This window comes from Anas acuta, chromosome 1 (assembly GCF_963932015.1).
Source record: "Anas acuta chromosome 1, bAnaAcu1.1, whole genome shotgun sequence".
In the NCBI taxonomy this organism is placed as follows: Eukaryota; Metazoa; Chordata; class Aves; order Anseriformes; family Anatidae; genus Anas; species Anas acuta.
The window spans coordinates 107778844-107806120 of record NC_088979.1 but is presented as its reverse complement, the minus strand read 5'-3'; the positions used below and the strand labels follow the sequence as shown (position 1 = coordinate 107806120).

Genomic DNA, 27277 nt, shown 5'->3' with positions numbered 1-27277 from the left:
GATATGGCAACCTTGTTGCTTCATTGGAAGAGGAAATAAGCCAATGGGCTTATAGTGTTTTGTTGTCGTAGTTAAGAGCATGTAATTTTTCAGCTGTTAATTACACAAAAAATTTCAGAAATAATCCAAACAGAGACTTTCACTGTGGAGCTAAAAGCATGGCAGGAATTCTCTATCATTCACGGTGACATAATTTTGTACCTCACAAAATGCATAGACAGGAATTTAATATAAAGAATTAGTCCATTTACTGTATACACAAAACATATATCTTTTGTTTTAACACTTCTATTTTTTTTCTTTTTTTTTTTTCCCTTTTTTTCCTTTTTTTTTTTTTTTTTTTTTTTTTTTTTTTTTGGCAAACCAACATAGAGAAGCAGCTCTGGAACTGCCAAATTAAAAACTGAGAATTTTTGCAACTCAATAGTATTTTTTAAGGATAGTAATCAAATGTGGTTGTAATTTAAAACCTGAGGCTGTGCACTGGTTGTTAGCTTAAAACTACCTTTCAATATAACATTGTGCTTCCATTGTATAACAAAGAAAAAATTAACAAGAACTAGAAAAGTTTGCTGCTGAACAGTGCTAGGACATACAGACAAAAAAAAATACTTATACATGTTATCTACTCAGAATATTGATTTGAGTCATATTTAAAGGGATATAATGGACATTAGAAAATGCTTACTTGTGACTGACTTAGCTACTGCCAGAAAAGTTAAATATGTATCAAATAATGTTTAATTGAATTTATTATATGCACTATATACAGATACTAAAATGTCTTGCAGTCGTGCCCCATGAACACTTCAAATTTGAGTAGGCAGGTGAGTCCATGTGAAGCAAATAAATTATAAAAACAAAAATTACTCAAAACAACCTCTAATCTTTGTGATTCCAAAAAGCATAAGGGCAGGACAAATTTGTTTCAAATCAAGCACTATTATCTAACTTTGCAGAATTTGTATAGCTATTCAGTATGTTTTACCACTGAAACATGGCACTGTTGTCAAGGTACCATTTAAAACATAACAAAGCAAAGCAAAACAAAACAAAAAAAATCAATGGACAGTTTTTTGTTTTTTGTTTTTTTTTTTCTTCCCACCAAATCCAAGCATACAAGAAACTATTCTACAAAGATTTCTGTTTGTATTTCCTAGGGCATATGTCTCAAAAACAAGTTGCTCTTTGACATGTATAAAACATTTTTTGTAAACCTCTAATCTTAGACTTAACTTTTTCTGTAAGTAAATTATTAGTATTTGTTATGAATATTGTTCTATGACACACTAGTAGGAATCATGGTAAAAGAAAACTGAAAAAGAAGAAAGCTGCATAACACTTAAAAATACAGAAAACTTGGATTAAGATGATGATTAACATTGTTAAGGCTGTATATTCAAGCACTGTATGTTAAGAGAGCAGTGGATATGAATTTTAGGCAATAAGAAACGTCCTGCTTTATGCATGATACTGTAATTATAGAATGAGGATGTCAACAGCTGATTGTTGGCATAAACTGGCTACTTATAGCAGGTATGCAAGTTAATAGAGATAGCAGAAGATGGCAGAAATGAATTCTGAAAAATGATAGCCAGTTTTATCCAGCAGTCAGCCTGATAAGTAAAACTCCCAAGATTCTAGCTCTGCATCTAAATGAAATACTCTTTTTTCTCCTCTGCATTGACTTGGCTGCCTTCTGCATTGATAATGGCTGTGTCGGCATCAGGTGCATCTTCAGCTCCTTTTGCTTCATTTGTTAAATATGTTCCTACAGAAATCAGCACAAGAAAAAAAAAAAAAAAAAGATTAGTTGTTTGTTTGTTTGTTTGTTTTTAGTTTTACACTATATTATAGGAAGTATATTCCTAACAATACTCCAATTGCCTTATGAATGGACAAATATTATTATACAATTTCAGTGTGAATAATACAAGTATGTTCAAGTTTCTAATTTGTCTAAGAAATATTTATAGTATTAACACTGGTAATCCACATACACACATTCACATATATCCACATTAAATTAAGGAAATATCTTATGAAAAGTCCATCGTATCTAGCTACAGTAATATGCAATATATTTTGCAATTATACAATAAGTGATAAAATCTTGGTTATTTTGATGAATGGGTACCCATAACAACCAAACCAACCTTGGAGATTTAGATATTCATAAATGCTTTATTTTTAATAGCCACTGTTTTTTGTACTTTTATTTCACATGATCTTATCCATGCTTTAATTTTGCTTTAATTTTATTGAATTATATCACGGTCATTTCCAAAAATTAAAAAACTGAGGTAGTTTCTTTAATTAAACCCACTCATATTATACTATCACAGACATTCATATGCTCAGGGTATGAATAGAAATAATTGTGTACAGTCGCCTTTTTCCTTTTTGAAAGTATGATTTATGGCGGCATAAGATGCATATGTTTTCATTCAGAAAAACAATCAAAAGAGACACATTTTCACTAGCTTATTTTTCCCCCACATAGTCCAATCAAATTAAAATGGTATTTTTATCATCTTAGGTCTGCTTACCATATGATTATCCTACCTAAAGTGAAATTTAATGAGTTAATGCCAACACTAATCCTTTCTTCATAGTTTTGTTTATTTTTTTGGGGGGGGCGGGAGGGTTATGGGAATCAACTGAGTTTTAACAAGTGGTCTGCAAGCCATTCAGAGGTTAAATCTCAAAAAACGATTTTGGAATTAACTAGGTCAAAATGGGATCATAGAGAGGCTTAGTCAGAAGTCAGTGTCACTCTATCCCTCTTATCTCTAATGGTGGTGAAGATTCAAAATGAAGGGAACAGAGTTCTTAAGGTAAAATATCTGACTAAAGTAAAGCTTGACCCAAGAATGATACCCTTATTCTGGTAGGACTATTAGTAGGGGAGTCACTGATCTGAAAATTCCCAATCAGTATTTAAAATTATCTTTTAAATGAATATTTAAAGTATCAGCAAAAAATCTTGTTATATGTAATATAATTATATATTATTAAATACTGATGTATTATTATCTTATTTTATATATATATATATATAAAAATATATATATATGCTGCTGAGTTGATCTACTAGTTAAAATCATGAAATTGTTAAATCAAGAGCCTATAGCTAAAGGCTAAAACCAAGAGGCAATCTTGTCTCTCAGTCTCTCTAAATCACTGACTAATTATATGGGCATGTAACTAAATATCCTTTGCCTTAGTCCAGTGAAAAAAATGGATAAAAATTCAGGAACTTCACTCATGACTGGAGTGTTAACTGAGCTTGCTTGTCCAAATAATTCAGTAGATGGGGAAGGTGAAAGGGAACAGCATTCCCAGGTGAAATCATGCCTTGCTTTCAAAAGGGACTGAAGTTCCACTAAATCTATCCTACCTTTATGTCTTGCCAGGTATCGACCAAGGAGAATTATAGAACATAGCGTTACAAAGACAACTACAGCCACTATTCCTCCTATAAGAGCATGGTCAGGTCCGGTCTGTCCAGCCAAAGCATTTGGATCTAGAGGGAGAAACAAAAACCAAAAGTGGTCCTATACAGACAAAAATGACAGGAAATTTCACAATACCAAGTTTTATACTGATCATCCTGAAAATAGGGCATTTCTCTGTTTAATATTCAGCATGGTTATTCCCATTTTTACTACCAGTATCTTATCAACAACATAGTGCTGCTTGTATTCCCAGATCGTTAAAACCCTGAGGATATCACAGTTACAAAAAATATTACCTTCCTCTTCTTTGGCAGAGGTTATTAAATGGGAAAGGTTTTTGGTTTTGTCCTCGTCATTTTACAACTGAAAACCTGGCCACAGCTATTTATAGAAGGAAAAACAAGGAGCTGAGAATTGGGGATCAGATAGCATCAGCAGAATAGTGTCTGCATAATACATAATTTATAGACTTGATTCTCAGTGGGGAACCCTTATATATTCTCTTCCTCTCATTCCTATCCTATTGCACCAGAAATAAAAAGGCAGATAAAGTGCAGCCTTGCCAAGTTTCTCTGCACATGGCTGAGTCTGCATGAATTTGGTCAGATAAAGGTATCAGGCAACCTGAAAGATCATCATTCACTCTCAATCCTCAGTTTGAGAATTTACTGTGAATACTCTATTAATTCCCAAACTGAACAAGATGCAATATATACAACAGAGTACTAGGAGCTTCATTTCACTAACTCTGGGCAGGGTGCTACTGTAAATACTGTCAGATTCAAGCTTCTCTGCTGGTCATTTGTCTGTTCAGTTAGCTGGTGCTTTACAGAAGTTGCAAAAGGGCAATCATGGAGAAATGACGCTACTTAGGGATGAGTAATTCTTTGGAGCTTTTGAACAATGAGCCAGCAACCTTTGACTGTTGACTCATCTGAAATATGCAAAAGAAATAATAATAATAAAAAAATCAATCTAAGGATCCTGCTAAGATTGCTGTTTTTGTGAAAATGCCACTGCTACAAAGTAATAGTAATTCTCTCAAAATGCTATTAGCATGTTCTCTATGTTGCCGTCAGTCTACACACACTGCTTCAAGGGCATTTCCCTCGTAGGAACTATTTATATTCTACAAATAGTTTGCAAAAAAATTCTTTGTTTTGCAAAAGAGAAAGGCAGGAAAAATATTTACACAGAAAAGAGGGCAACCCTGTAAAGATGATTAAATGGTCTCTGATAACATCTAGGAACTGCGATTTTGTGATACCATAACTACATTCTGCTGACCAGGATCACTGTATATAGATGAATTATATAGATGCATTATATAAGCATTATATAGATGAAATGAAAGAAGCATGCTTTTCACTCCTTTTGCAAACTGTCAGGCAGACTGAAACTGCACTTTCAGGATTGCTGGAACACAGAGCAGTGTGGTCCATGGTTATAGACACTGTTCTGCTCTTCACAGCCACTGAATCCATGAGACATGGCTTCTCCACTTATTGCTGGCTTCACAACTCCCAGCTGTTTCTCTTCTGGCTGCTAAGAAGACTTTGGGGGGAAATGCCTACAGCAATTCTGCAGACGTGACAGCAAACTTGTTAGGGCCCTCAAGAAAGCTAGAAACACTTCATAGCTGTACCTGCCTCCTCCTCTGTCCCTATGAGCCTCTTGTTATGATGCTACTGTCGGTTCACTATGCTGAGTATGGAGGATCAGTTTGAAAGGCCATCGGCTCTATTTTGGTGATCAAAAGTGACCCTGAGCTTCGTATGCCAGCAGCCTTGTGGAAAGAAACAAGAGGGCTGAAGTCTCATCACCCCAAAGCCACAGCTTGGAGCCATCCTTCCCCAAGCCTTGCTCTGCTTTCCATGGCGAGTAAGGAGGTGATCGCTCACTTAAGAAAATGGAAGGTGACAGCTTACTGCAGAACTGTCAGCCTGCTAGAGCCATCTAGCAAATTCCTCCTTCTGTGGTGCCTGTGGCAAAGTTGCTGTAAACCTGCTCCCTGTGGCAATAAAGCAGCACAAATTTGGGCACTCAGGAGCAGCAACGTCCCCAGGTGCTGCATGCAAGCTGCAGGAGATGCTCTTCCTCAGCACCAGGCCAGGAACAATATGAACTTGTTTTCTCACTAATAGTCCTATATACTTGCTAATATACTAGCAGTAAAATTAATGAATTAAAGGAGGTATTTTGAGCGATAATATACTTCCTGATGCAGAGTATAATCCAAAGAAGGACTAGCATGGCACTTTATCTGGAGGCATTTTTTGAAAAGCTGATTGAAGTATACAAGCTCAATACTCAGATTTACACATTTCTCTTCTGTGAGCTTTAATAAACATTACAGATAAAAATGCTCACAGTACATTGTGAAGAATATGCCTCTGTGTTTTCTTCCTCAGGTGATTTCCTATATATAGGACCTCACTCCTCCTCTGACATATGCAATTCAATGGACTACCTGAAGCTAGCATAAATATAAGGTTCCCCACATATAAATGAAGGTTAATGACATTCTACTGTTTCTGTTGGTTGACATTTTTAACTTTAACATTAATTTTACCTTTTAATTGGAATGCAAAGGTAGTGTTGTATTTCTGGTAAAATCTCTTAACATTGGTATGAAAGAAAGATTATATTGATAAATACCGTCACACAAATTTGTCCACAAATACATTTTTTTTCCAGTATTACCACTGAAAAAAAATATCATTTATTTAAAAAAAAATAATGAAAAAATAGATGGAAGGAAAGGAAATAAAGAAAGATCCTCAAAAGTGTCCAACATTTTCTTGAGAAACAAGCATTCTTTCATAGCAAAATGAAAATCTGCACAACATAAACAATACTATAAACAGAAAGAGCTCCTCATAGAAATATTATCCTCATAGAAACATAATGCTAACATTAAATATAAATATGCCCTACATTATGCATACAGAGTAATGCACTATACATTTGCCATTCATGAAATGACCTAAGCCCCATGAGTGAATTATAGATCTGGGACTATCTACCATCTCATAAATAATTACTATGTCCAAAAGTGCCTGAATGGTATCTGAAAGGTACAGCAGTTTAGAAAATATGTCATTTTGTATTTTAGGTATTTATACAGTGAAGAAATACAATTATCCAAGTGCTCTGGGCATTTTCATTACCAACTCCCACTGGAGTTGGTGAAAGTGTTAAGTATGTATTTGGGTGCTGACCACTGCAAAGTTTGCTTTACAAAAACAAAACAATTATTTTTATTATTTTTAGATTATCATTATAAGCTTCATGAACTTTACCATGTAAATCTTAGCCTGCCACATACATATATCCAGTAAATGAAATTTTAATTATGCAATAAATACTTATAATTCATCTGTTTCCAGGAAAAAACAAAAAATCAGTCTGTTCCTTTTAAAAATATAGACTGTTTTTTACTGCATGAGCACAGGAAGTAACAATACTCATGGACTGAGACAATGAACTTCAAATTTCGTATCAGACTAGGTCTACAAAGATCTTTTTTTTTTTTCCTCTCTTTTGTTTTGTTTTTCAATTATTGAAGAGATTAAGAAAATTTTGTAGTAGAAAATGACAGAAAAGCTCATAATTATTTTTGTTTGTTTGTTTGTTTGTTTCTGTCCTAAATGTAGGAAGTACCTTCATAATACTGATTGCTTATATTGTGAAATTCCATCTGTTTTCAGCTTCTGGGATTTAATGTTTGTTCACAGATTTACAGAGATATATTCAAAATGAGTAAGAGAAAAATAATGGATTGTTCATTAAGGAGTAAAACATCAGATAAACCTTACACCTATTAAGTAAGTAGATAAGTGCATTTTGTGACCTGATGACTAAGTTTCAGTGTAAAATATTTTTCTGTGGTTTCACACATTAGTTAAGCAGAGAAATGCTGAAACATTTTTTCATGCTTTTGCATAAAGTATATGGTAATTATTCATCTAATTTCATTTTCTTCCTGCATAAGTTTCCTTCTTATTTATGCGTAGTTGACTTAACTGGGCAGGCTGCAGGAAAGGGTCAGATAACCTTTTCCCGAGCCATGGGAGAACAGGCACATCTGTGAATGCTGAAATAGTTGCTGATTTAGGGGACTATGCTCAAGTAGTCCCCTTTACTGTAAAACTTTATTTTTTGCGTATTTTTGGCACTGGTGTTAAACTAGAACAGTTACACAAAAATCACTTTGAATACGACATACCTAGTTCTGAGGGATCCAAAATAATTATTTAAACTGACCGTTTACTACTAAAATAAAAATCAGAAATAAAGGCCCTAATTTGCTCTGGAGCTTAAACAGCATTCACAAAATGAAGTCATATTAAGAAGACATATTATTTGTAAATTACCGTTCCTTAAGGCTGGAAAAAAGAACAGGAATGTCCCATTTCTCAGACAAGTGCTGAAACCAGCAGCCTACAGTTAGTTTTACTAATTTCATGAACAATCCATTACTCAGGCAAAAGAGAACTGTTCCATCAAGAGATCCTAGGGAATGGTAGCACGTCACAATTATGGCAGCAAAATCTCTTCAAGTGACTCCTTCTTTCCCCAGATTCAGGGGCTTATTATCACTTTGCCAACTCTTAATGCTTTAGACAAAGCCATTGTTTGAAGGGCCTGGCTCAAAATCAGGTCAGTAAAGCAGTGTGTATTTAGGGGTGGAGACACCTTAAAAGCACTCCCCCACCACCCCACCCCCTCAAAAAAGAAAGAAAAAAGAAAAAAAAAAAAAAGACAAAAGCTCTGCCCTACTCGAAGAGCTGGTAAATTGCTGTAGATAAGGGCAGGGTGAGAATGTGTGGTGGAAGCCAATGAATATTTTGAAGTACCTTAGTGACAGGACAATATAATGCAAAAACAAGCAAGTAATGGACAGGGAACTATGCCTCTTCCATTTTTGGGTTCTCTGAAGCTCACCACTAAATATAAGTTAAATTAGAAATATTATATTAGAAATATCCCCCATTTATCTGCATTTCAGCTTTGTTTCCTAAGGAGAGTGCTTGTGTGATCATGCTCTTTCACTGTCTTCAAATTACTTACTTAAAAACCATGGATCAATTACAACTAATTTTAAGAGACAGTATAGATCTCAAGATCATTGTTTTCCTGTAACTGTCCTGAAAAGACTGCTGCAGGAGCTCAGACCTCATCAGATATCAGAGAATATACAGGAAGGAAAAACCCGAATAGAGACAAAAGCTTCATCCAAAATCTGTGCCCAATAATCATTTTTTCAATAAAGGTTTCTCTCCATTGTGAGTTTTTTGGTGATAAGGCACAGATACCTTTTGAAGCTTTTCACATTGTTAGGAGCCATTTGTAACATCTCAGCCCTTCCCACATCACCTCCTCCTTCCCTCTCTTCCTCCTTCCCTCTCTACCTATCCTCCCTACTTCTATTCCTTCTTCTCTCATAATGGGTCAGCTCACACTGTAGCATTTGGATAACTCAGTTTAAAGTCAGTCAACCATGAGACATGATCCCACTGGAAACTAGAGGTAAATTCTTTCAGCAGCTTATAGAATAAACTTGCATTTTAAAAATGTAATTAGGCTAATATCATTCACCAGTTTCAACCATAGGGCTGCATAATTTTTTTATTGTTCCATACATGTAAGCTTTGGGGAAAACAAGTAAGTAAATACATACATAGTTCCTCAATGATTAGTCTAACTTGATCAGGGGAAAAAAAAAAAAAGGAAAAAAAAAAAAGACCAAGATAGGAATTTACTCACAGATATGGATAAGAGATAGAACTGGACCGACAGTTGACAAGGTATTTGATTTAGAAATAGTGGCAGTGGTGCTGTCTGTGATAAATGCTGGTGAGTAGATTTTACCCATTTTAGCATCTTAATTTGGGTACCACACAGTTCAATTTCCCTTGCCTGGCCTGGAGTGCTGAAACAGGTATTTTTAATCTCATTTTGTAATATGCCACTAACCACTACAATACATGTACTTGAAACTTGTGAAAGTATTGTTAAGGGGGAAAAGAAAGTTTCTAAACCTTCATTTAAATTGCAAAGAGTAGCTGCCCAAGGGGGCTGGTTGTGAAATTTGTTGAAAATGTGTTTTGTTATTAACCAATTCTGAACTTAAAATATGTGACAGCCTTCTTTTTCCTTCAGTGCCTGAAGCAAAGAAGAACAAAACAGTCTGCTAATATGCAGCATATATAAACTGCTATTTTAATAGGAGGACATCATCAACCATAGAGAAGACATGCAGAAAAGAAAAAAAAAAAGTTTACTTGTAAACTTTCAAAAGAATTGATAGCCTTTTCTTCTCACACATTACTGCAGTAGCATATTTGGCACATTTTGCCTCTGAGTGTTTTTTTTTTTTTTTTTCAAAGTATTGAATTATATATACATTCCTATTAAGAAGAGCCCACATCCCAGAAGGATAAAAGTCCCACACTAATGTTTCAGCAGCTGAATCTACATCTCCTTTTGAGAGTTCATGTTCTCATGAATCTAAGATTTCTTTCAGTGGAGATAAAAAGAGCAAGGTTTTCTTGGCTGTATCTGTAAATAAGGGGCCCTTATCCAAGGTAAATACAAACATTACCCACATCTATTACTTTGCAAATATGTGTTGTTTTGTTTGTTTGTTTGTATATTTGTTTTTGCAATGTAATGCTAATATGAGAGTTGTATATCTACACTGGTTAAGACATAAAAAGTTTAATGATATTTTTCAGGGTCCTCAGAGCCTTGTTCCAGATATTGTGTCTTGTGTTTTGCTTCATTGACACAGTTTTTAATTTTTTTTTTTCTTTTTATTTTCTTAGTGTTTCTTTAAAAGCTTCAGTTTCCTGAAGGGAACAGTTCCTCCAATTACAGCACATAGCAGAATTCTCTTATTGACAACATGGTATTTTTGTCCTTCAATAAACTCATTAATTGCTTCAGACTTTGTTTTAATGAAAAAAAAAAAAAAACACATTTTGAAGAAAATACGCATATTGAAGTTTGGAAACTGCAGCGTATCAGTTACTTAAAAAAAAAAAAAAGAGAGAAAGAAAGTGCCAACCCTACTTAGAAAGTCAAAGATGCATGACTTCCTATTTTTTGAGAAAATTGCATTTCATGTCATCTTTCCCCTGATGACTTTCCATCAATAAATACAGGAGGACCCCCCCCCCCCTACTCTTTTCTGTTTTCTTCATCAACAAAAAAGGACAGGCACCAGCTGGAGTAGGTGTGTGTATGTGCACAACTCCTTCTCCTATCATCAGAAGTTAATTATCTATATAAATAATGAACCATTCTCTAATTAACACAGAGACAAGAGGTGCCAATGAACTTTACTGCTCTCTCCTTGTAGTACCTTACAGTCGTGGCCTTTGGTCACTGCCTACAGATTTAAGTCTGCTAGGCAAAACATGCAGATGCCTGTGTGGGAAGGGGTGCGTGGAGTGGGTGCTCAGCAGAGCGTTCTGACACAGGCACCTTTTGCTGCTGCAGGGCTGGGTCCAGGGTCTCTCCTGGTCTCTTCTACTCTTAGCTTTCACTGACCATGAGAAGCAACACATTGTCACAACTACTCATCGCTAACTATGGAGAGGTTATTAAAAGATAATCAAAGCATTTAAGAATTTAATTCTGCTAACCTTAAGGAAGTCCCAGTAGCTCAAGCTTACTGGAAAGCAGCATAAAGGTTTCCAAGGTGACTTTTTTGTCATCTTGATTTATGCTGTCTTTTATACAGACTCCATCACAGATTGATTCTCAGGGCCAACCAGTACCAGTGTACAACTCAAATAATACACACTAGCCCAGAAAAGCAGTGCAAGGAAAATATGCTTTCAGATGAGGAATGATACTAAACAAATGGAGAAGTTCGTTAAAATGCAGGTAGAGACAAAGCTGTTCCTGATGGCAGAAGCTGGAGAGCAGAAGACTTTCTCACCAGTAAGGCAGAGAAACAGACAAAGTTAGCAGTGAACATGCATGGTTGTATAAGGATCAGAGGCATGAGCGGATTCACAGTTGCACAAGGTACATTGTACTGAATCTGTTCATGAGTTTTAAAAACAAGAAGGGCAGCTTCAATTTAATTGAAGTACAGCTCTAATTAAAACTTACTCTGTGGTGGAAGAAAGCCTATTGTTCAAATGAAATCTTTATGCTTGTCATACTAATTTTTCCTTACCAAATCAGATTAGAATAATTATAAGCCTATAACGACATCAAAACACCCCAGTAAACCAGCCACTTACAGCCAGAATCTGACACCTTACTCATGCTGAAGAGCAATTTAATCTGTCGTGGGACTACTCAGTATGAGTAATTGTAACAGAATTTCCTCTTTGGCAGTTAATAGCATATTTTATCTGTCAATATATCTCTAGAAGATTAGCCTTTCTCTAAAAGATTATGCTTGCGGTTAGGGTAACTGATCCAAAGGAGGCTGTTGACTGACCCAGCTCATCTCAGAAACTTAGATGTGAGAGACATTAGCAGAGACAGTCTCTTGTAATGCACAGAGTAACAGAAAAGACGAGTAAATTATTGATAGGAAGGCAAGTATTCCTGTTAACATTTAAGGCATCTGTTATAGCCATTTTAATTAGGGCATAAAATCCTATGTAAATTCTTTGGGACAATGGCAATATCCATTAGTGAAGTTTCCGTCCAAGATATAAACATACCTGGAATTTGTCTGTATTTTCGCCTGTGGTTTAATTGAATGCTATCCATTCTTTATGCCAACTCTGTACTAATGGAAACAACAATATTTTCCTCATTTAATAATGACATGCTTGATGGAATTCAATATCTTAACCAAATTCTCCACTGGGAACATTAAGACTTTGTTGTTTTCAGATGCCTTAAAGTTAAATACCATCCAGCTATTAGTAAGAGACTGTTTGCTCTTACTACCATTGATTGGTAATGGATTTGCTGCAAATAAGGTCGATCATTGTTTTCCTAAAGGCTTTCTGTATTCATAAAAAGATAAAGCTATGCATTTTGGGGTTTATGGGCGTATTTTTTGGAACTCAGCAACACGCATTCATTTCTAGCATCATTCGTGATCTCAGTTGTCAGCACTGCTAGCTGCAATACATCCAGATTCTACCACGGGGGTCACATCCACACTAGTTTGCATCTGACAGATTCATTTCCTACCTTCTCTTGAGACAGCCACAAGGACTGAAAAAATCAGAGGTCCAGTGTAATTACTATGTATATTTCAGATTAAATAAATGCGATAAAAGCCTCCATCTGGCTGTTGATCAAACGTGCAAAGGCAGGCTGATTTTCAGTGACATATTACAATATGTCTCTTGTATCAGTCCCAAATGCCATCCTGTAAATTACTTACATTTGGGATTACTTGACTACGGCAGACAGAAATATTACTCACTGCTTAAGTGCTGCCTGTTGGGAGCATGGGAGACGTGGGCTAATCTTAAAGTTGTTAAGCAAGGCATTAAGAAATAATGGGGCCATGTTTTTTTTACTAAATGGCGATTGTGCTCACACTATTTGAAGATGGCAAACCCAATTTAATCATAGCCTGAGTTATGTTCCTGATGTTGAAAAGCTGTAAAAGGTCTGCAGCTGGGGAAATAAGTGTAAGCGGTGTGCTGAAACAGTTCTTGAGAAGAACTCAAAAAAAAAAAAACCATCCTACAAAATATGTCAATAGCTTCAAACTATATGCCATCTGCTGACAAAATGTAAGCCTCTTCCTAGAGAGAAACTCTGAGATTCAGGGCCTTTTGATAAAGAAAAACCCCAAGCAGGTATCCAACAAAGAAACAGAAATTCCAGTGGAAAAATAGAAAATGACACTGCCATTTCTCCAATTAGTGTGCACATCTCCTTGCAGTTGTACTTGCAATATGTGTAAAACAGTAATTCACCACATTACTGGAGGCCGTTTAAAGAGCTTATGGTATGAAAGAAAGGCTGGGAAAAAATGGGGGGATATTCATAGTTCAACTACTTGTGGTAATTCTTTCTTATGACTTATAGCTCCTTGAGGTTTACAACTCTTAGAAAAACAACAAAATTAATTCTAAATCAAAAATACTACTGCTTAATTTAAAAGATAAAACTCCTCTCCTGGCCAAACAGTGGATATTTATTGTCTACAAGATTATATTTATCCTTGTTGAACATCCATTTTGCCCACTAGGTGTACCAGGACACTCTGTGGAAATCAAGGCACTGTTCAAGGAGAGCTTTGGCCCTCCAAATCCTTGTTGTAAAGCCCAGAACTCCCTTGTATCTCTACAGGTCTTGAAAGGACAACACCTTCATACTTCAATGGTTAAAACTGATTTCCTTCTAGTCACAGGTCTGGAAAAAAATGCTTGGAAGCATTCATGGCATTTTTGACTCTAAAAGTATTCTTTTTATCTTTCATTTGGTGACTCCAAGAAGTAACTTTCCCTTCCTTCCCCGGTTCAATTCTCATTCTATTTTAATTGCACGAGAGATTCCATATAGTCTTTTCACCCTGAATTGCCTTAGTAGCCCAACACTCAGCATCCAATCTTAACTGAAGTGGTTCATAAATTACACTTCCTCTTAAAAGGTCTAAAAAACTTTGTTCTCTCTCTAGGAACGCAGAGACACAAAATGTGAAAGAAAGAAAAAAAGAAGGTTCCAAACAAAGCAGGAACTAGCACAACTCTCCCAAAGGTCACTACTGAGCAGCTTTTCATTGTGTAGTTCCTTCTTCCCTTCCTTCCTTCTTTCCTAGTCTGTTCCCTTCACATTACAGCTATGTAAGGGACATGATGTTTCTCTCTGAAGTGTTCTATGAGCTTAAACTCATTAAAAATAAAGATGTACTCCTAAAAATGTGATTCTTCTCATTATAACCCTCTATGCAATGTAGTCAGCAAAATGTTAGTTGCAACCATCTCGCTAACACCTGTGACAATCTCATTCTTGAAATGAAACCAGTAGATAATACATACAGCTGAAAAACAGGGATTCGTTCTAAAAGGCTGAGCTTATTAAACAAAATGTGGATATTTCAAGTTTTCCAATGCTATAGCCCTTAATTCAGTAAAGCAAGTAAGTATGGAATAAACAGGACTTTAAGCATAGTTAAGTACTTTAGTTCAGTTGGAACTGGAGTGCCAGATCCTAGCTTCAGTTTACGAGACACCAACTACCTCAGGAGACACAGACTAAAAGAGGAGCTTTGGACTGCTTTAGCAGTGAAAAACAGTGTCTCTGGCCCAACTTAAAAAACTTTAGGTATAAACCCTTTAAACTTAAGCATAAAACTGTAAGTATGAGAACTCTAAAACTTCAGCAAGCTGCTCCTATTCCTGCAGAGGTGAAATTCATGAATTCAGAGCCCGTCACGACAGCTTCTCTCTGCCACCAGGATGGCTGAGTCTGGCACCAACAGCCTTCGGTGCTGGGCCATCCGTAATCAGAGAAACCCCCTGGCTGGCAGCAGCCTCTCATCAAAAGCCCTGCTCTTGCCACCTGGGCCAAGGAGGCAGCATGTGGCCTGTTCCTGCAAAATCTATTTTGGTACCTTAGGTGAAATGGTTTTCTTTGTTTTTATTTATTTATTTATTTGAAATGTTTTGCAATCCAGCAAAATCATAACGTGTTATGCTTGCCCTGCCTAGTGATGACATAGTCTGCTCACAACCACACGATGCCTGCAAGCTGGTGAACTGTCCCTCCAGAACTGAGTGCATCACCTGCTCGTGATGCACCTTGAAATGAAAGTTACTTTTCCAGGGATAATTATGAAAAATGCTGGTTTAAATCTTTTCCACGCAACAAATAATTTGCATGAGTTTTGACAACGTGTTTTCTTTAGCTGTGTCTCAGTTCCCCTAAAATAACTTGAGCAACTAATTACTTTGACTCATAGAATGACTCACAGAACAAAGAATGATTCTGAGATACTGCAGTAGTAGCTATAAGGCAGGTACTTAACCTATTTTTACAAGCGATATCCAATATAAGAGTTATTTTGAAATATCTGAAATGGATTCTTGTGATTTTAATTTTTGCTAAGCTTTTGTTGGATATATTTTTATCTCAGGATAAAAGCAAACTGAGCATCTATTGTTATATGTTTCCATAATGAAGAAATTAATAGCTGTCTTTTTTTTTTTTATCTCAAAGATGAGACTGAACAAGATAACCTTAGGCAGTTACACTACAATATGTAATTCACACCAGGTAACTGATATAGATAAAAATAAGTAGAAATATGGGAATAAGCCAGAAACAGGATGAATCAACTTCCAGATTATGGTAACAAACAGAAAAGTATTAGAAATGTTGTTAAATGCTATTAAACAGACATGAAGCCTTCAGTTCACAAATAACCTTGAATTTAATAGGAAAATTTGTTCCATTTTAATATTAGAATCATTGAAGATGTAGGTCAGCTGCTACGAGAACATTGTAGGGAATTAATGTCTAGAAAAATGAACAGCTACAGTCCCCTGGCTTCAGTTTTCTTTTTCATGCCAATAATGTCTACTGTCACATCAGTGTTAATAATTTATGCAGTATAGTAAAACTTACAAAATTATGATTAAAACTTCTTGATATTTAGTTAGACTAACTTCCTAAAATCTCAGGGAACATATTATAAAGGTTAGTTCCTTTACCTTTATGCTAATTAAATACAACTATACGGTTTGTAACTTTAAAATTAAAGGAAGCAAGTAAATATGTATGTTAAGGTTTCAATAAATAGTATTACAAGCTAATTCTACCATTTTTGTGATAACTGAGCAACAGAAGCTATCACAACAATTACAACAAAAAAGCCACACAATGCCACTGTTTTAAAATTGTGTACGTGCACACAATTGTTCAAATACGCAAACATGTTAGATATTTCATAGAATATCCCAAGTTGGAAGGGACCCACAAGGATGATTTCAAAGGACATTTGTGCCTTTCATTGCTGGTAAAAGTGATTAAATCTTCATGGTGCTATAAACATAGATTGTTTCAAAAATTACCAAGGCTGCCTCTGCAAATATAAAACATACTATCATTTATTTTGCACATTTCAAACATAACAATCCTGGTGAATAATACACAAAAATAAAGAGAGCACCAAATTCAGACTCTGCAAAGGTAAGCTAGTTAGTAGTGGCTGTTTCCACTTAAGGACAGTAAGTGTCACCATGGTCATTGGTGTCTGGAGTGCACAAAGTATGAGTGACATTTGTTCAGTCTTATGCAGAGAAAGCTAAAGGAGAAAATATTATCAAATACTACTATAATATTATCAAATACTATCACCTGGGAAGGAGGAAAGAAGATTGAGCCAGACTCTTACTGGAGGTGTGCAGAGAAGAGAGGCAATGGACACAATCTGGAACATAGGATATTCCAACTAGATATTAAGAAATTTCTGTCATCACAAGGATGGTCACACACTGGGGTGGGTCACCCAGAGAAGCTGTGTGTTCTCCCACCCTGAACATAATGGAAAACTCACCTGAATAAAGCCCTGAAAAACCCAATGTATGGTGGCCCTGCTCTAAGCTTGCTTTGAACCAGGTGATCACCAGAGAACTTTTCCACTGTAAATTATTGAACAATTCTAGGAAATGGATGATAATCCATCAAAACTAAAAATACATGAAAAAATACCAAAAAATAGATAAAGAGGTCCTCTATTTTTGCATCTTAAAATGAACACAGAATTAATATTACACCAGTAACATGCAGATGGATGCTAAGATTATACTACTGCTTTAAGATGCTCTGTTCTTTGTGTTGTCTTAAACTGTTGCCATCACTGCTATATCCATACTGTCAAAATTCAAGAGGCTCTCCAATTACTTTTCTCCTGCCTTCTAGTAATGGACACACTTGAATCAAGGAGCAGGGGTTCACATAATCTCTTAGAAATGATACCACAGAAGGGAGCTCTACATTGGCAGAAGAGAAATACCCTATGTGATATCAAGGGCTTTGTCTTCCTAATAATAATTTATTTTTTTTGAAATAAAATTTATTCTTTATCCGAAAAACAGGGTCACAGCAGCCTTTCTGAATAAATAAATAAATAAATAAATAAGTTCCATACTAGATTATTTCAGATAGTGTTTTACAAAGCATTATACATAATATGAATGTCAAAGATCACCAAATTGTTCCAATGGTCTTTCCATCAAATTACGTTTACAATTACTGAGAGGTTAGATTTGCAAAGAAATGAGCTGACATTTCAGCTTCCTGTGGCAATTGCAGTATTTTCACTTAGAGGATTTCAGCTTTATGGCCAACTTGAGAAAACTAGTGTAATTCTGTTTTTCCCAGGTATAGCTAGGTATATTTATAGCAAGGTCAACTCATTTGAAATCTTGTTGTATCTCTTTACTCACTAGAGAAACTGTTACACAAGTAAAACTCTGGATGGTGTTGTTTCTCTGTAATAGCAGGGGGTAAGAACCAGCAACTGCAAAAACTGCTTTTCAGCCTGTCAGACTTGATATTCAATGCACAAAACATTTCATAGATAAAAATATACTGCAGCTTATCTCCATGTAATAACAGTGAGCATGCATCTTGCAAAATACACTGTAGGCCACAAACGCGGCAAGGATTCTGATGGGGCTACCACACCAAAGCCCTCATCTTATAATATGACATCTAAATATACGGTCCAAATCTCCAGAAACCTGGTGAGATAAAATCCTACTGCAAAAACTCTCCTTTGAAATTTCTCCAAAATGCCCCCATATTCTAAAGGAAAATGGTCTGGAGTGCTTTTAGCATTCCTCCCTTCCTCTGGTTCTCCCCAGTCCTCTCCTCTTTGGTAATGCAACTCTGGGAGAGGAAAAGTTCTCAGGAAATCTGCCAATGATAGAGTATCCCTATTATACTTAGCTGTGTGTTTCCACAGAATTTTCTGTATCTCCTGCCCTCCACAGTTCTAGCACCATCCTTCTCTGGAGTTACTTTAATGAAAGATGCTCATACTCAGCCTCATCAAAACTGTAATTTAAAAGGAGTTTCCCAGTGTAACAAGCAGCTGCACAAATTCTGTTACTGCCTTGTTACTGTGTTGTCGCCATTTCCTGCTACTGCTTTGTAAATGAAGCAGAAGTTCTCCTTGTCTCAATGGTAAGTTCCATGAGACGGCTGCACTTCTTTTCTATTTGATGTTATTGTGTTCTCAGGATGAAATCCAAATGCATATTTAAATATTTTTAAAGCATCTTAGGACAAATTTGAGAAACGAAGTCTTGAAATATGTTCACAAAAGCATGACTTAAGCCATTTAAAGGATAGCGAGACAAATGTGTCCCTGACAAATACATCCTTGGATAGCTAACATGCTGTACTGTGCATGCCTACAGGCACCACTGTTTTGGCTGAACTGATCATCTAGGTACCTGCCTCCGCCATAAAGTTGTTTTAAATTCACAAAGTAGGTGTCTCTAGCCCTAAGTTGCCTCAGGGCCCAATTGATTTGTTTTACTTCAAGAATGTTAAATACACACTTGAAAACACTGAATTCAAATCAAGTTGCACTAGCTACAGAAAATTTTATTCAAGACGTGACATGAAGAGGTGCAGAATCACCATGTTTCACTGTGAAAGTTAAGATTAACAGGGAATATTACACTAAATACAATTCTGGCTGATGTGAAAGCATGTGAAACCCTCTGCAAATTGTTAAGAGCATCATCACAACAAAACTGCACGCTATGGACGTGACAACCTTTGCACTGTGAGACAGAAATGAAGTCCCCAGAAGCTAACAGGCATGTTATCTGAGAGATAGGGTTTGTGACCTCGATTTAAGAAAATACCACTTTTTCATGGTACTGGCTTGGAGCATATGTAAAATGAACACAGGAGTTATTGCATCCAAAGAACAGTTTGAAATGCCTAATTCAGCACTGACCTCCTCTTCTGTAGCTGACTGCCTAACATCAAGGACCAAGTAGCAGGTTGTCTCTTCTTTTGTCTGATTCTCTGTTGACTTGGTGTCCTTAAAAAAATAAATTGCTCCTAGGCAAATAACTCATAAGATGGATGCAATGATACCTCCCTTGCCTCATCTCATGCACAAACAAGTGTATGCTGACCAGCAGTGATATTATTTGGCCTTGGGCACCATCAAAATATTCCAGCACTCCTCATGAAATACAAACTACTATCAGCTGGGTATTTCTTCAACAATACCTTTTCTATGAATGAACTGGAATGTCATATTTGAGTTCATCACATATAAATAACATGGTGTCACTAAAATGTTCAGCAACTTTCTGTAATGATCAGTTTGATTCCTGACAATATGATCGATCAAATACAGAGGCTCAATTAAATATATATATTATAATATACACATACACACGTATACACCTCCTGTCTCTCTTCAGAAGTGGGGAATTCTTGCACAGCAGTTGATTGGAACATAATGTTTTTAGGCACATTTGCATTTAGTTGATAGGGTACATTAGTCATGTTCACGATTATTCAGTTTAAACAACTCATTTTTAGCATCTTCTGACATGAATTTATAGTTCATTGACTAATTTTATATACTGTTAACATTTTTATGAGAACATATAAGTAAACATTGCACGTGTAATTTTGTTGGAAAGTTTTCTTCTAAGTACTGCTTTTTTTTTGCAGAATTTATTTTCTAGTTATTAAAAGAAAATGTGTAGAAGTTATGAAGCACAGTTAAATGTATACTGCATTGTCTAGTGTCACTTAAATCTGTCCTAGCAACAACACATCTGTTCTTTCAAAACTTTATTTACCTGTATAGTGCTAATCAGACAAATTACTCTAGGACCTTTTTTTTTTTTTTTTTTTTTTTTTTTTCCGCCATGACAGATGCCTGTCATTTCACAGAACAGCTGCAGAGGAAAAAAAAAAAAATAGTTATTCACCCTTTCCTGACACATTCTGGAAACAAAAGTTGTCCAGACAAAGCAATTGCTTTAGTTTACCATTATGTCCATGAAGAACCAGACCATACAACCCTTAAAATAAGAACTATCATGATTGAGCCCCCTCATCAGAGGCTTAACTATAAACAGTTACAGTTAAACATTGTGTATGCTTCATGCTTGCTTTACTTCAGGATCTGAGGATGCAGTCTTTTTCCCATTAGACTCAATGCACATTTCAAGTTTTTAAATATTTTAAACAAAACTACTACTAATTGTTGTTGGCAGACGGAGATATTTCTTGGCAAGTAGAGATTACCTTTGGGACTGTCTTTGTGTGCAGGGTAGCCAAAGACATGTTTCCTCCTTATACAAAGAGTACAGAAACCATTCTAAAGAGCACTAACAATAATTTATCTCATGCATGTATTTATCTCCTGACCTGCAGTATATTTAAATAAAGTATTACCAGGAAGATTTCTTGAATCAAATCCATAATTTTTAATGAAAGTTGGCCACCTCATCACAGAGTAGTAAACAAACTTGAGGAAGTAGGTGTAGCCTGGCTGGGAAGAATAACACTTGTGCTGGTACAACACTAGTGGCTGTGCCCAAACAGCACAATTTCAGGAAGAGTAATATATACTATTGAAAATTGCATATTTTGGTATAGGGTTGGTGTTGTGAAGTTATTTATTTATTTATTTTTAACAGACAGGTGATGTTTTAGAGATAAGTTTTATAATCAACTGTTACAGAAATCCTTGTTTAACATGACGAGGAGGAATGGGCTAAAGTTGCACCAGGGGAGTTTTAGGTTGGATGTTAGGAAGAACTTCTTTACCGAAAGGGTTGTTAGACATTGGAACAGGCTGCCTAGGGAAGTGGTGGAGTCACCGTCACTGGAAGTCTTCAAAAGACGTTTAGATGTAGAGCTTAGGGATATGGTTTAGTGGGGACTGTTAGCGTTAGGTCAGAGGTTGGACTCGATGATCTTGAGGTCTCTTCCAACCTAGAAATTCTGTGATTCTGTGAAACTAGATCTGCTTAGTCCACAGACTCGCACACAGAAAAGACTACAGAAAAGAATCTGACTTCAAATTACTCTACCTCTTTGTATGTGAACTGTAATATGGATAGGATTACTTCAGTAAAAGTAAAAGAGTGCACAGTACAGGAACTTCAGAGTACTGTCCCTCAAAGCAGCAGCAACATGTAAGGGATCCATGCCACATCAAAAGTACCAATTCAGGGGCTGTTAAAGAGAACAAAATAAATGTTGTGAAACACCCCCATACAACACTTTGACATGTCTCATATGCACCTTCTGAGGAAACATTAAAAATGGTGCCTCTCATTGCTTTACAGAGCTGACAACTGCATTTTGATATCAGATCTTCCTTTTTGAGGTAGAATCTGCATGAAATAAGCAGCTGTGCATCAAAACCAAAATAGTCTTCCAAAGAGCTACAAGAAAGACCCAAGACATAAAAGGACTGATAATTAGAACAAAATGAGTTGAGTGTAATTGATGGTGAGTTGAACTGTTCTTTTAAATCAAAACATCAAACCTCATTTTCAACACATTTAGGGAGAGTTATTTTAGTGCTAACATTTTAATAGTGTTTTTACACCTAAATTGTACAGGAACCCTTTATTCCCAGAACACCCTGAAAACTAGATGACTCATTTCAATAGGTTACGTCTTGTGAAACATTTTAAACAAAATTGAAAATCTATTATAAGGAAAGACATGTTACGCTGGTTGTGGAAATTTTAGAAAAAATAAAGGCATGTTTTTCTTTAAAGCAATATGTACTTATGCACAAGGACATAGATAAGATATTTTAAGAAATTTTAAAGAATCAGAATAGCTTGGAAGGAATGGGAAAGAGAGAAAAGAATCCGGCCTATGCACACAAAGCTCTTTCCTTCCATTTTGCCCATTTCATTCACTTTGTTCTTAGACAATGTTGAAATGCTGAAATGAGAGTACCACACTCTCTGATTTGTGGTACTTCCTGCAGAACGGAATGCTCTAAAATTCAGTGGAAAGGGTTATTGTGTCTTTGGATGAAACTACCAGCACCAAGAAAAAGCATTGGATACATTTGTTCTCTGCAGGTAGTTGGCATGGGGAAAGGAAACACAGATTTTCAGAGGTTCCTTAGAAGAATAACGAATAAAAATGAGCATGATCTTTCCCTGGTTAGTGCTGTTATTCATAGCAGCAGGAGTAAGAGTACCACACTTCTATGTTTCATACTTATTTCTCTCCATCATTGAGAGAAGTTAGAAATAGTGTTATAATCTGATCCTGTGCTTGTTACTCCAAATTCTATCTCTATATACATCATTTAAAAGAAATTTTGAGGAATTCTTTAAATAGTGCTCAGAAATAAGATAAATCTTTCTCTGGATTGCACTACTGCCCATTTTCATTCTTATGGCATTAAAAAACAGAAGCATATCAACAGAGAAATAAAATACCTGCTTGTACATTCCTGTTTTTTGTTTTGTTTTGTTTTGTTTTGTTTTGTTTTTTTTTCACATATGCATTGTTAAAGGAAAGACTGAGCTTTAGGAAATGTTCCTGTTTCTTTGGTGTGCTAAATACTGGGTCCCTTCCCCACACTGCAAGTGCTGCTTCCTCTGAGAAGGGAACCAGTGCTGAGCTTTTCCTTCTCCATCAGTAATAACAGAGGAAACAGCCATGGCGCAACTGAGCTCATAGGTTTTGCTTCATATTTCGCATGTTTTCCCAATTACTGAAGGTTATTAAAAATGGGACTCAGAGACAGGAAATGACATCTTCCTGGAGAGGATTAAGGGCGGGAATAACTACAACAGTAAAACTCAGTCCCTATTAAGTCAGCAGGAAATTTCAACTACCAAAACCAGATTTCAAGCCAGAATACCAGCCAGTGCTCTATTCACTTTTATGTGATTAGCAAAAGAAAAAGATGGCAAACAATACATACTTTAGGATCTTATTCTTTTTTTTTTTTTTTTTTATTTATTTCCCTCGGATTAGTTGGTTTCTTTGTTGCTGCTGCATTCCTTTTGTTTTCAAAGAACCTCATTTTCTGTCCATTGAAGCAAAACTGAAGAAAAGAAGTGAGAAAATGATGGGGCAGCTAGGCAGGTAAAATCCTTGTAAATCCTACTCTGAACTGCTTAATATTCTGAATCCCTACTTCAGGGAGATGAAAACCCTGTTGGCATACTCGGAGTTGCACTGATGTCTGAGCAGGAAGACTTTACTGTAGATTTGGAAGTTTGACTTAAAAAGATTGAGAGAACGAGAGAGAGAGAGAAATTAGGATTCTTCTGTTATGCTGTGGCTTTCTACAACACAAGACTCACTGATAAACAAAAATATAAACAGACAGAAATTAGAAACATTAGAAGTGGTCACAAGCTGCTGAAGGTCTCCATTAATTAGTATTCAAACTACTAGTGAACCATCTAGCTCATTTTGATTCATTATGAAGCATTACTGGAGAAACAGAAAAATAACATAATTCCTAATGATTAAGATTGCCATTATGTATATTTGTATAGGCATCAAATTCTTTTCAAGTTGCTGGGACCAAGCCAGGATTCCAATTTCTGCCTGAAGCACACAAGAGACTCTGTTGAAATAAAACTTTAACATCCCTTTTGCAAACAAAAATATGCTTTCAGAGTATATAGTTCATTCAATTGGTTGAATATACATATGGGGTAAAGTCTTCTCTGCGCTACCTAGTGGAACAGAAGTGTTGTTATATGGTCACTTTATACTTCTTAACATACTTAAAGCATTTCACGTATTATTCCAGTTGTTGCACTGTATTAATCTGCAGTATCAGTCTTTTTTTTTTTCCTTTTTTTTTTTTTTTTTTCTTTTTCTCTTTTTTTCTTTTTCTTTAGCAAAAGAAGACATAATTAGGGTGTACAATGGACAGGCCAGAAATCAACTCAATACCTTTCCTAGCTACCCACCCCAGCTCTCCAGAACAAACCAACCCTGAATATTCCCCCACATATTCAACATACCGTGCACAGTATTTCATTGATGGAGTTACTAGGTTACACTCACAGGGTTTGGGCACTATAAGCTACTGTTATTTGACAACCTTCAGTGATGTGTAGAAGCAAGGAGCCTGCTCAGGGTTTGTAGAAAAAGGTCATTCTGATGAAAATGTCTACACAGATCATTAACTTCTATCTGATGATGCCGCTCTAGTTGTTTCCAGTGATTCTTCACTCACTCATAAATAGGAAAGTATTGACCAAGGAGAGTAAAATCCAGCTGCTTTAAAATTTTCAGAGCTAAAAGCAAACATTTCTGATTTACAACTGCATGTGAATTAACTGTACTTTCTCCTGCCCAGGTATCAGAAGGAGTAGTGTGAACTGAGCAGGATATGTATCTTCTTGGCAACTAGATTTTAATACCCATCATTTCAGTAAAAGCAAAACTAGAAAAATAGCATGCATCTAACAAGAACTGCAACAGATTAATTGCTGCTCTGTAGTAGAGGGTACAGCTTGGTACTTAGAAAGGAATGTGTCTCTTTTGCTCTCTGTGGAAACTACTAGAATACAGCTTGACCTGGGTACCAATTTCATCTACTCAAGTCTTTATAGGCAAAAAGCTATAAGAGCTTTGTGGATGCACCTCAGGTCTGAACATCATCACCTTTTCTGCATGATTTCTGCAATTTTCAGTGAGCAGCAACTCTGTAATACGATAGTTTTGTTACCTGGTCTTCATAGGAGTGTTTCTGAATATGAAATCAGCCTGAATTTTATGTACATCACCAGAATAAAAAAGGCCAAAGAAAAGCCTCTAACTACATAGCTCCTTTTCCCAACCAAACCAAACCCAACCCCCCCAAAACAAAGAAACAAACAAACATAAACAAAAAAATAATTCATTTGTTTTTATCCATTTTATAACATCTATTTTTTATGGATTGATTTGTGGATTTTCTAACTTCTGAATATAGAAACATGAGGATTTTGGGTGGGAAAGACAATACACATGAATAAATCACTCACAATGTACTTCATGTTCATATAAACATATATCCTCATTTGTATTACACTTGAATTTGCAAACTCCTTTATTTGTTTTATTTCCATATTTCTACCATGTTACAATACAGGGCTTTCAGGCTTCCATTACTATTTGGTTAATTGTGAAACCATTACTGTTATTACAACCTTGAGCCCCTCCAACATATTTCTTTAACCATACATGCAATTGGAGACATATAGATCTCAAACTGAGAACCATTATTTTTTCTCTTAGAGCAGTAAGAGTCAAATCTGATGAGCATGCTCTGTGTTGTGTTCTGTATAATTTTTTTTACCAAAGCAAATTATATAGCAGGATGCATAAATGCCTTTTTCATCTGTAATTTATATTTGCTTTATTGGGAAGGAGGAAAAGTCTTAACTTGTTTTTTATTATTTTATAATTCCATTGAAACTATAGGACTTGGCAGTAAAGAGTCTGAATTTGTAATTCATTTTGTTAAGATGTGTTACATCACTATCATTCATGGCAATAATGATGGAATTGAGCTGCACTCTTAAGCATCTCTGTATCTATCATGATTAGACTTTTAATGGTCTTACTTACAAATAAAATCTTAGATTTGAGGGGAAAAACATGCAACTTCTGTAACAGTAAAACACCTTATTCAAAGACATCTTTCAGGGAAGCATGCAATACTTTAATGTTATATGAGTACATGCATAATAAGTTGCCCATTTGGTTTTATGTTTTCAGGGTTGAGGCCTAATTAAAACACACTATGACATCTTTAAAAATCATTTTCAGTGGCAAAGAGTTCCAGTATTTGCTGTTTTTCAAAAGGCTTCAGAGTCAACCCTGTCCTAGTCTTTAAATTCTACACAGGTAGATAAATGTAGCTATGTAACAGTAATCCTAACATTATAGTCTACTTAATTAATCTGGCTTTATTAATTTATAGCCAAACAGACTTCAATTGAAACTATAAATGCTTTTCCTTTTCTCAGACTGTGAGAGCAATGTTTTTTTTGGTTTGAAATTCCCCACAAAAAATGTGCTGAAATCACAGACACATTTTCCAGGTACAACCAGATCCACAGAGGGCAGGAAAACAAAAAAATGTTCTTGTGTTGCTTCAAGAGTTTATCCAGCAGACTTTGCTACTCCTTGTTAAACCTCATTTGGAAAAAAAAAAAAAAAAAAAAAAAAAGCCTCTTCTAAGGCTACCACAAATCAATAAAATTTCTGAATGGTAAGTTTATGAGAAAAAGGGATAACATTGTTTTTGAAAGTTTTGATGACTTGTTTAATTATCACTGGCTTACTCTGATTTCATAAGAATTGTATCAAATGATTTTTCCTATGTTTGCTGTCATAAATAAACTCTGGTGTGGATAGTAATATATTAATATATTCACTTGTTTTTTAAACCACTAAGGTTTTACTAGCAAAATGTACTGGTAAAAGATTTATCTTAAATAAACTGGAGTAAGGTAGAGAGATATTACAGTTGTGATTTAGTCATTTTGCAAATTTTAATATTTTTATCTGTGGTTTTAACATGAATATATTCCAATCTACTTTTCTTTACTCTCCAACAAAAAATAGCCTTGTAGTCAAAGGATATCTTAGTGAATAGCCAAATAGCCTAATAGTTATATAGAACTAGTTTGATTTAACAGATATTTTAAAAAATAACTAAAGCTATGATTTGTGATCAGCATACTTTTGTTCATTCAAATGATGATCAATGTGAGGTTTGCAATTATCTCTCTGTGCAGAAAAATCTTAGAACATAGGAACATAGGCTGTAGTAGATCAGAAGGCAACACCATCTATTCCAATTTCCTTCATATCCAAATGAAACATACAGT

General features: G+C 35.6%; 1 protein-coding gene across 4 annotated transcripts in view; it reads right to left on the bottom strand.

Annotated features, from left to right (window-relative positions):
- Window positions 1–286: 286 nt before the first annotated feature.
- The window catches only part of CADM2 (cell adhesion molecule 2), a 646291-nt gene continuing 619300 nt past the window's right edge, over window positions 287–27277 (bottom strand). For all 4 annotated transcript variants that reach the window (XM_068691324.1, XM_068691332.1, XM_068691314.1 and 1 more), the window contains 2 exons: window positions 3401–3526; window positions 287–1771 (listed from right to left, as the gene is read on the bottom strand). In XM_068691324.1, the coding sequence (XP_068547425.1) occupies window positions 1653–1771; window positions 3401–3526 (245 nt within the window). In that variant the 3' untranslated portion in view covers window positions 287–1652. The remainder of the gene's footprint in view (window positions 1772–3400; window positions 3527–27277) is intronic.